The sequence below is a fragment of the Sander vitreus genome, chromosome 3 (genome assembly GCF_031162955.1).
Source record: "Sander vitreus isolate 19-12246 chromosome 3, sanVit1, whole genome shotgun sequence".
NCBI classification, from domain to species: Eukaryota; Metazoa; Chordata; class Actinopteri; order Perciformes; family Percidae; genus Sander; species Sander vitreus.
The window spans coordinates 34,193,941-34,205,149 of record NC_135857.1 but is presented as its reverse complement, the minus strand read 5'-3'; the positions used below and the strand labels follow the sequence as shown (position 1 = coordinate 34,205,149).

The 11,209-nt window shown below is 43.7% G+C and overlaps 1 protein-coding gene across 2 annotated transcripts in view; it reads left to right on the top strand.

Moving 5' to 3' along the window:
• The first annotated feature begins 4,240 nt into the window (after positions 1-4,240).
• The window catches only part of LOC144515895 (synaptosomal-associated protein 25), a 16,463-nt gene continuing 9,494 nt past the window's right edge, over positions 4,241-11,209 (top strand). The window contains exons 1-4 of one of the 2 annotated variants that reach the window (XM_078247086.1): positions 4,241-4,393; positions 6,776-6,817; positions 8,359-8,407; positions 9,599-9,716. In XM_078247086.1, the coding sequence (XP_078103212.1) occupies positions 4,322-4,393; positions 6,776-6,817; positions 8,359-8,407; positions 9,599-9,716 (281 nt within the window). In that variant the 5' untranslated portion in view covers positions 4,241-4,321. The remainder of the gene's footprint in view (positions 4,394-6,775; positions 6,818-8,358; positions 8,408-9,598; positions 9,717-11,209) is intronic. The other variant, XM_078247087.1, reaches the window with a different exon arrangement.

The window sequence follows — 11,209 nt, the reverse complement described above, 5'->3', positions numbered from 1 at the left end:
AGAACAGAGGAAAGACGAATCAAGGCGGCTATTAACGGTTTTAATTAGTTTCTTTCAAAGTGTGTTTTACGTCGATAAAATGACAGTTTTTTTAAATGGAGTCTGGTGGCTTTGGGTTCATGTTAAACTAAAAGGATCTTACTCTTTAACAGAAAGGTCTATCTCTGTAGGGATCCTTTCATAATGCCGTCAGACACTTAGAATAATAATCTTTTGCATACACTTTTAAATTTGGATATTTGGACATTGTTTTTACATGGAATACAAGTGAACGCATGCGTACTGTCTCACGCGAGTCTTTTCGGGCTGATGGAAAAAGTCTGAACGTGTTTTCATTAGTGCTTAAACAATTTACGTGAATAGTCTTTCATCACTGATTGATTAAAGATCACAGGAGCCAGAAAAATATTGTGTGTGTGTGTATTGTACATGTACATGTATTCCGTTACTCCCCAACACTGTATAGCCCTCAATTACAAGTATGTGTGTGTGCCTTGCATTTTGGGTTGAAGCAGACGTGATGGATTAAGATTTGAACTCCAACTGAGCATTTTAAATAGTGTGGCGTGTGTGTGTGTGTGTGTGTGTGTGTGTGTGTGTGTGTGTGTGTGTGTGTGTGTGTGTGTGTGTGTGTGTGCGCGCGGAGGAGCTACAGTAGGTAGAAAACATATATAAATTGAGTATATTCAAATTTGGAGATGTATCATCTCATTTTCGAGGGGGTCCCAACATATAACACAATCATTACATTCTAAATAATTCTAAACTAATTCCGTACAAAAACCAAACCAGGAAGAGCGCCATGTCTTTAAGCCACCATGGGCTTAGCGGATAACGGTGGAACTGCATCCATCTGGCCCGGAAAGACTTTTCCCAGAGACTTTGCATGGCAAAAAAAAACTTCTGTATTTCAGCATCTCATTTTTTTTCAGGTACATCAACTTACCAGCCCAAACACTTAAAGGGTCCTTGTTTAAAACGTCACGTTTTTAACATTTTTTAACATTCACTAGTAGCCGAGAGTTATTAAACTAGGCATGATGAACGTGCGTAATCAATGGACGCGAGCAGACCTGCGGGACTGCACCCCGCCCACGTCGCCCTGCACTGCACATGCTCTTATTACTGTTCTCCCGAGGTCCTGTAGCTGTAATAATGGATATAGCTAATCCATGGTATTATCTTATGACACATCCGAGGGCTGTATGCTGTAAAGCCTGTAACGTGGATACTAGCTAGCTAGCTAGTAGCACGACATAATGATTACATCTCCTTGGTTGTGTAAGATAAGCATGTAAACGATCAGGACCAACGAAAACACAATGTTTAACGTTAGTGAATATTTTAGACGATGAAAACGGCGAGTTCATGAGTTCACCATGTATACCATGGATGTATTAAGAGGACGAACTATACTTGTAAGAGACACGAGAGAGAAGCTCGTGAACGAGCATGTTGCTACCGGTTGCTACGACAACACAAACTGTTGCTGGTGCGGATGTCCATTGTGACCAAGAGGGTAAGCTTCTCCTCACAACGCGTAGCTCCTACGGCGCCATTTTGATGCTAACAAGCCATCACCTCCCGTTAGCATCCCATTGACTCACATTCATTCTGACGTCACTTTGACAGAGAATACCTTTACATCTGAAGCGTTTAAAGACTCTATTTGTCCGTTGTCTATTTCTAAAGAAACACGACAACGTATAAAAGGCTCCATTACCTTGTACCTCACGTTATGGCTCCGTAGCAGACGTTTTTATAACAATAGGCTAACGATTGGGTCATAACCACGAGACTTCCTGTCTCATAGTAGAGGAGTTACCGTATAGTACAGGAGAAGCTCTCAGGCAGTTTGGACTTCCATCAGCTGTTTAAGTGTAATGACTAATGTTAACTATCATTTTAGTGATCAATAATGAGCCTGTGTCCATGTTATCTCCTTACATATACCTACGCTCTCCGTCTCTGCTAGATTGGGAATGATTGAGATTTCTCTTGGCACAGCTACCAGAAGACTTCCAACTTTCAGACAGGTTGCTCACGTCACATCTACGTCTTCAAGCTCAGTTGGAGGCTGCTCAGTAACGCTCAGCCATCACCGGGAAAGAGCTTCTAATGTCCTTCACTGGTCTCCGTCCAGAGACACGGGACCTGGTGGTCCATTATAGAGACTGTCTCTGATCGTGACGTCATGGGCCAGTCAACGCGGAAGCCTCCTTGATTTCATGTTGTTTACGGAGAAGGAGAACCAGGAAATGAGTCGGGGGGGGAATGCAACGCCACCAAGCCACGGCCGAGAGACGTGCGTCGCCGCGACGTGTAGTTACACTTTGAAAATGCGTGAAAAAGCCTCGGAATCTGAATTGAAAACGTTTACAAGCAAACACATTTACAAAAAATAACGCCCATAACAGGTTCGAATATTAAGAGCTGCCTAATATTAGCTCGAATATCATTATTTTTTTGAATATGTTGTGTCGAGCCTTCTTAGTGGTTTAAAAATAGCTATTTTGATGCATAGTAGTGGCCCTAGCTCTCCCATTCAGAAGGCCATTTGACCCAAAATGTGCTTTTAAACGGAAGTTTGACTCGGGTCCATTCACAAAAAGACCCTAGGTTGCATTTTGGCGAGCGTTGAGTAGAGGGCCTTTGGACACAGATCTTGTAATTGAGATGTTTTATTGCTTTGCACATTTCATACACTAAACAATTCATCAGTTAATGGCAGATATAACCACTTTGTTGCTGTTACGTACAGTCCTCTCTCTGTTGAGCGTGATTCCAGTTTGCCTCAAAGAACATCGAGAGTCTTTCTTCTTTTCCTTCTTTCTCTGCTGCCCCTCCTTCCTCGTCTTTATTCCAGCAGGTGGTGATTAGTGGTTAGGTCTAATTATGATGCTCCAGCCTGAGACACAATGTGTGAAAAGAAAAGTGCGTGTGTGTGTGTGTGTGTGTGTGTGTGTGTGTGGTGTGTGTGTGTGCGTGGGTGGAAGAGTGTGTGTGTGGGAGTGTGTGTGTGTGTGTGTGTGTGTGCGTGTGCTTTTGTGTGTGTGTGTGTGGGGGGGGGAAGTGTGTGTGTGTGTGTGTGTGTGTGTGGGGGAGAGAGAGAGTGTGTGTATGTGTGTGTGTGTGTCTGTGTGTGTGTGTGTATGTGCGTGTGTTTTTGTGTGTGTGTGGGGGGGGGAAGAGTGTTTGTGTGTATCTGTGTGTGTGTGTGTGTGTGTGTGTGTGTGTGTGTGTGTGTGTGTGTGTGTGTGTGTGTGTGTGTGTGTGTGTGTGTGTGTGTGTGTGTGTGTGTGTGTGTGTGTGTGTGCGTGCGTGCATGTGGAGGAGATACAGTAGGGTTGGGGGTTGTTTTTATGGTGTTGTGGGGACCAAACAGCTGGTTGGACTCCGTGACATTGTCTGATCATCAGAGAGGATACAGTAGTCAGTATAGGGTTTGTAGTTCTGACAGCAGCCAACTGTGCAGATGTTAATGCCTCTTTATCAACCAGACTGTAAATAAAAAGCTGCTAACACAAGGGGAAATCTGGACTTGCAACATTTCAGGTGTAAATGTGTCCTAAGGAATTAATAAGGAAAAAAAATCTCCTTATACTGGGTTTCCGCGGGGACTTAAACAGTCTTAAATGTCAAAATAAAAATTGTAGTCCTTAAAAAGTCCTAAATTCACATGGTGTTCTAGGTCTTAAATCATTTTAAATAGCTCTTAATTATCCTACGTCCATTGTAACGCCTCTAATGATCACTGATATGTGTTTTTTTTTATTTTTTATTCTGTGGTGTTGTAGTTCTTTCTTCCACTTGTCCAAATATAATTAGCTGTATATGTACAGATCAGTATTACTTTTATTACATTTTTAAATAACTTTCCGGGCTAAGGTGTTTGCAAACGGGGTACCGCCTTAACCTGAATATAATCGGCTTTTTAAACTGCATGTAGACGCACTATTGTTTGTTTTTAATATATGTATCCAGGTCTCCATGGTGAAATGAAGTCATCTGAAATGAAATGAACAGTTTTTATGTAGATGAGAATATTGTCTGTCAGCTCGTTTATGTTGTTAAATAATCATGTGTGTCACTCTGCTCTCCAGGTGCCAGAACCAGCTGATGCTGCAGCCTAATCAGGTCACCTGGGACTGAACACGCACACACACACACACACACACACACACACACACACACACACACACACACACACACACACACACACACACATACACACACACACACACACACACACACACACACACACACACACACACACACACACACACACACACATACAAGGACGGACGGACGGACGGCCAACATGGCTTCAGACCCGCCCATCTTTACAGAGCAGCAGGAGCTGCAGAGGAGAGCCAATCAGGTCACAGATGAGGTAAGCAACAGTGCTTTTAATGTTTAAATGTTTGTGTATTTCAGTGTGTGTATTTCTTTAAAGTGAGTGTTGTAAAGCTGTATATAAATAAAATACATTATTATGTAAAAGGCTTCCCTCCAGCACAACATAGAGAAACATCTGCTATTGCCATCGGCGCATGTAACCTTATTTACAGATGGGCCGATGACAGAAAATAGGGTGGACATCGGCCGATTCCGATGTCCAGCCGATGCATCGGTGCATCCCTAGTAAGAAATGAACAATTCCTTTAAAAAAAGGAGACAGGATCAGAGGACAGAGCCCTGCCTGAAGGGACTGTCCCTTTAAGGACACCTGGCTCACCTGGTGGCCATAGAAACAATCTGCAGGGAACCATCAGGCACGGATGAGCTCACACACACACACACACACACACACACACACACACACACACACACACACACACACACACACACACACACACACACACACACCATGGGGGTTTAAAGGCTACTACAGAGCAAAATCGTTTGTCACCTCATCATCCACTCGGTGGGGAAGTCCCCAGGGATTAACATGATGTTTACACAACACACACACACACACACACACACACACACACACACACACACACACACACACACACACACACACACACACAAAGCAAGGGGCTGAAAGACTTGAGAGAGAATGTCCATGTGTGTGTGAGTACAGTGTTAACGTCTGCTGTGTGTTGACTTTCGAAAGGTTCCGGGCAAAACGGCAGTTAAATGTCAAATCTTTATATCTTTCACCACCTAAATATATAAAACAAACACGCGCATTGCTAGCGTTATCTCCACAGCGCTGTGCATATAGGTCTGGCTACACCACAGATGCATTCTGGGATAGGATAAAAAAAAAAAAAAAAAAACTCTGGTTGTTTGCATTTTTTAAACCAATCATAATCATCAAGCTCCGGACGCTCTGCAAATTGTCTCGATATTAAATGAAGTTAACTGTTCGAAAGGTTTTCACATACAATTGACAGCAGTACAATGTAGTGAAATTCAATTACTGCATTTAAGCCATCCTAAGTATAAAGGGCAGTGGACAGCTATACGTACAGTATACGGCAGGATACTTTGACCGGAGGAACCTGGAATCGAACCGCCAATCTTGTGATTGAGCTATTTAAATGAGCTGGTTAAACCTCATTGGCTCTTACTGGTGTATCTCCGTGTGTAACTTCGTCCACAGCAATCCCACCAATCAGTCCCCAAACGTCCCAGTTAGCGAGCAAACGCCCTAAACATATTCTGTGTACATTTTTACAATAATTCCCCAAAAGAACCAAGCAGGCCTGCCTTGTTGCACCATCCACATTTGCTTTAAAGGTGCCCTGCCACACAAAACCATAAGTCCATATGTGTTTGTGTTACGTTGTGAATGTGAAAATGAACTGCTACCTCCTCTGTCAGCTCTAGCCACTGGAAAGGCCAATTACAAAAGCTGATCAGTCTGACGTGGTGTTGCCTGAGCTCATTACTATTCTGTAAAGCTGGGTAAAGGATGCTGATAGCCATGCTCTCATTGGCTAGCTGTTAGCCAATCAGAGTCTAGCAGCTTAGCTCGTTGAATATTAATGAGAACTGGCACAAATCGAGCTGAGGCTTTCTATACCCCGCTAGAATGGCTTGAAACAAGGTAACCAAGGCATTTTATTTCACAAAATGTTTTACAGAGTCCATAGTAGAACTTCAGACATTACCACAAAGTAATGAAATACGTGTGGCAGGGCACCTTTAAAACTTGCCATTTTCAGGGTGTAGCTCACTAGCTCGAAGTTGTTGTCGTTTCCCGAAGAGAACAGAGTTTGGGAACGGCGACAAACAGAGAGCGAAGGTGAGGGACATCCGGCGGACGTACTTCCGTTGATCCAGACTAATTTACGTCCACATACAGTAAACAAAAATGTACACAGAAACCTAGTGCGCGTTACTCAGTTGATCATAACTCACCCCTTTCTAAACGAAAGTGTTCACATTAGAACATGTTAACAACCTGTCAATCAGTTTGTGAGTGGTTGGATTTAACTTTGTGTTTTGACAAAACATGTATTCATTTTATAGGTCTGTTATCTCCTCATGATTTATAGAAATACTGTGGAAAGGACGGGATGAAAGACAGCATCAGTTTGTTGTGTTTACTGTAAAAAGACTGATGATTTTACGGGAAATAATTGCTCAATTTAAACCCAACTGAACATTCATTCATTATAAATTAACTATTGTAAACCATTTTTATTATATAGGCTGAATTATGTGCTTGTCTGTAGACGAATTTCTCATTGTTGCATGTTCAGCTGGCTGTATATTGAATGTACTGTATGTTGATTAGCCCGTTGTTTGTGTCTTTCAGTCCCTGGAGAGTACGAGGCGGATGATGCAGCTGGTTGAGGAGGTACATGCACGCAAAGTCAGAGCGAGAACTTCATTATTATGTTAGCGTCATCATCTTTACATCAGCTCTCTGTTTTTCCGCTGTTCCACAAGACGACATACTGTACCCAATGATGTCTCACCAAAACGACTTTAGACAAGACAGATGCTGGGATGTGATTTACTGTGAGCTGCTTGACTTATTGGAAACAAAAGTGGTTGAGATCAGAGGCTCTTCAAAGCCACCAGACTCATTTGGAGGAGCCTGGTGGCTTTGAAGAGAGCAGAGATAACATCTTCAGTTCCCCGTCGTAAAGGGCTGTCCGACAGCAAGGTAAAGCGCTGAAAATACTCTAAATACAGTGTCCAGTTAAACTGACATAGATGTGTTTAGGGGCCCTATCTTGCACCCGGCGGAGCGCGACGCAAGTGCTATTTTAAGACCGTCCAGCGTCCACGTCGTTTAAATAGCAAATGCACCTGCGCCCATCTGTGCGCCCATGGGCGTGCTGGTCTTACAGGGAGGTGTGTTCAGGTGCATTCGGGGCGTATTGCTATCTTGAGGCAGTGGAACGTGATCGCGCCATTGACCAACAAAAACCTGGTGTAAAGTCAAAAGCGCAGCATTTCATTGTTATTTTAACAGAGCATTAGTAAAATGCTCCTAGGCTCGTGCACAGCGTGCACACTATGCTTGTTACACACACAGGGACGCACAGCAGCACACACACATGCAGAAGATTACAAATACAAATATTACGGTGCAAATCCGACATCATAACAGCAATGCTCCAAGGTCCAAACGCGCCTGGCTTTTAAAGGGAATGGGAGATGATCCTTTGGAACCATGCACCCAGTGCACGGACCCTTTTTTCCGCCGTCAAACTAGTAAAAGTGGGGCCCCTAGATAGCTCAGTTGGTAGAGCGGGCTCCCATGTACAGAGGTTTACTCCCCGACGCAGCGGCCGCAGGTTCAGCTCCGACCTGCGGCCCTTTCCTGCATGTCATTCCCCCCTCTCTCTCCCCTTTCATGTCTTCAGCTGTCCTGTCAATAATGGCCAAAAAATAATCTTTAGAAAACTAGCAAAGGTGGATTTGGACACGCCCTAAACGCTCCTGCCCCATGCCCTTCCCGCCGTGCGCTCAGATCGCTAAAATAGGGCCCTAGGTGTCTAAAATACATTTAGCTGCTGCCCCCGTCCACAGCAGGACGTTGCTTAGCTTCCATGACCGTACTCCTGCCTGCTTCTACAAACGGGGGGAGTGCCGACCGCCGTCTACAATCTATACTACTGATTGGTTTCCTCTTTATTCTGTCAAAATTCCAAGTATTATAGAAGTAAGCAGGAACTGTTTTAAAATGTCTCTCTGCTGTTGTGTTCAATTGTCGAGTTTTTGAACTAGTTTCACCATATGACAATCACATATAATCTATCTGCAGCAACTAAAATGGCTAGCTGAACAATGGCTGCCTGGAAGAAGGGGGCGTTTGGGGTCCATACAAGCTTGCTTATGAGTGATGTGTATTCTGTATTTATTTGGTTCCATGTGCTCCTCCTGCAGAGTAAAGATGCCGGGATCAGAGCTGTGGTTATGCTGGATGAACAAGGAGGTAATCAGTTCTGTTTGATCGCTCTTTAAATCCTCCTCTTTTAGTCTTATTCAAAGGTTTTCAACTCTAAATTAAAAACGGTTTGTCTTCCAAGAAACAAGGTACGAGAGTTTTGTCCCAATATTTTGGTATTGCTTCAATATTTAAGAGATTAATATTACTTTATTTAGGGATGGGGAGAAAGATCGATACAGCACATATTTTCCGTGGCAATACTGTACCGATACACGTACGCCAAGTATCGATCTTTTATTATATAAATTCAGTGTTTCCTTTAGCAGTGGGGGCAGGTCTGTCCGAATAACTACGTTGTGCGTCGGCCCTATTTCTGATGCCGTGGCGGCAGACATTTTGCCATGGCGGGCCGCCACTACAAAATCAACATAGAGGAAACACTGAAATTGCATATAAAAATTGGAACTTTTTGGTACTTGAATGATAAAATCAAGTGCTTTTTCAGTCCACTAGATGGTGCAGTGACGTCAGCAGGGTTGACCGTCAAGCATGAGTCCGAAAACTGTATTAAAAAAGTAAAATATCTGACTTTTAATCAGAAGCTGCTGGAGAATACGTAGTTCAATACAATGTTTACAACATTAATAGGATTTTTATTTCTAAATTCTAAATTTTAAAATAGGATCTCAGAATGAAAAACTAAATGCCATCTGCTGTCAGAAAATGCTTGTAGTAAAATAAACCAGAGAAAGAAATCAGGAAAGCTCCGTCCACGGGAAGTTCGGTCTGGACTTGATCCGTTGTGGAGCAATTATGCTTGAACCAGAGCTGTTTGGACCAATCACATTGTGAGGGCGGGCTTTATACGATGATGGACAGATACAGTAACGAACAGTAACGTCTCTCTCACATACACACACACACACACACACACACAGATCCCGGTGACGTAGCAGCGACAGCGGCATCAACGGGTTGCTGCCATGGAGTGCGCCGCTTCGGTGGCCGGCTTGTAGATCGGGCTGGGTTTACCAGAAGACATGTTTGAGTCAAGACAACTCAGATTTGAGCTTTGGTGAATGGGAATTTTCAGCATGGTCTGAACATGTCGGTCTAAACATGCCCTTGACCAATCAGATCAGCCGCTTTGAAACCATCTGTTGCACCTACTGCCCATGTCTGCTGTTGTTACACCACCATAAAAACCCGGCACCATAAAACTCCTGTTCCTAACAGAGCAGTTGGAGCGTATTGAGGAAGGCATGGACACCGTCAACAGGGACATGAAAGAGGCCGAGAAGAACCTGACAGACATGGCCCAGTGCTGTGGTCTGTGTATCTGGCCAATCAGGAAGTAGGTCTTGGTTTCCGGTGATCCACACCTTTTTCACTGAACTGGTGCCCAGTTCCATTAATAAAGCTTAAAACACAAAAGCTTAAATCCACAATAAGAATGACACTCTAAAGCCCAGTTCAGACCAAAGATTCACGACGAGACAGAACCATTAAGGAAAAAATGTCATCAGTCTGAACCGGCCGGTCTCAGCTCGACTCCAACCTGCTGATGGTGTCGCTGCGACTCAGCTGGTGGAGTCTCCAGAGGCTGGTTTTAGAACGTAAGAGACGTCTCCTGTTTCATCAGCCAGTAGAGAAGTCAGCTGGTGGAGTCTCCAGAGGCTGGTTTTAGAACGTAAGAGACATCTCCTGTTTCATCAGCCAGTAGAGAAGTCAGCTGGTGGAGTCTCCAGAGGCTGGTTTTAGAACGTAAGAGACGTCTCCTGTTTCTACAGCCAGTAGAGAAGTCAGCTGGTGGAGTCTCCAGAGGCTGGTTTTAGAACGTAAGAGACATCTCCTGTTTCTACAGCCAGTAGAGAAGTCAGCTGGTGGAGTCTCCAGAGGCTGGTTTTAGAACGTAAGAGACGTCTCCTGTTTCAACAGACAATAGAGAAGTCAGCTGGTGGAGTCTCCAGAGGCTGGTTTTAGAACGTAACACAGACGCATTGCAAGAAGTTGCAAGTTTCAACTAGTGTTGTCGCGAATCTTTGGTCTGAACTGGGCTTTATGGAATTTACTCCATCCATCCATCCAAAATAAATATGAACTCTTGCCATCAAATTAACAAAGGCCTCGTTCAGACAGACTGCCACCCCAAATCCCTTCTTTTGGTATATCCGGATTGTATCCAAATTGATTTTTGTAAGTCTGGAGAGCAAAAAAAACAAAACATGAAATGTGAGTTTTCTGCAAATCAGATCCAAACAATATTTTAAAATGGTTTGAAATGTGATTGCAAACGGATTTCTACAGTCCGTCTCACCAATCAGGTGCAGCCATCACGGTTGTAGGACGGTGGAGCCTGTTTTCTATGTTGTCAGTGATCATTGGCGAGAAACTGATAACTGCTAGTGTCAAGCCCATCAAGCGTCCAGTGCTGGGTTGCGGGACGATCCCTGCCCTAAAAATAAAACCGCCCCAGTGGACACGAACCATGAGAAATCATAATGGAACTGGGCACCGAGGTCAGGGTGCAAACAGCACTTACGTATTATCATTAGCATTATCACCGCACAATGTGGCACCGCTGGGCACCGTGTGGCCCCTGTTTGTTCGTGCAGAGTGACGTTATTTAGGGTTTGTGAGAGGGTTTCTTTGGTTTTTGGTTTTTACTTTTGGGGGCGTGTTATATAGAGCCTGACCGATTAAAGGATGGATTTTTAAGGCCGATATTGATACAAATATTTGGTGATTTAAAAATCCGATATTCCGATATATCGGCCGATATACAGTATATTTAAAAAAAAAAATCCAGAAACGTGTAACAAAACATAAACAGATTTCCCTAACAGT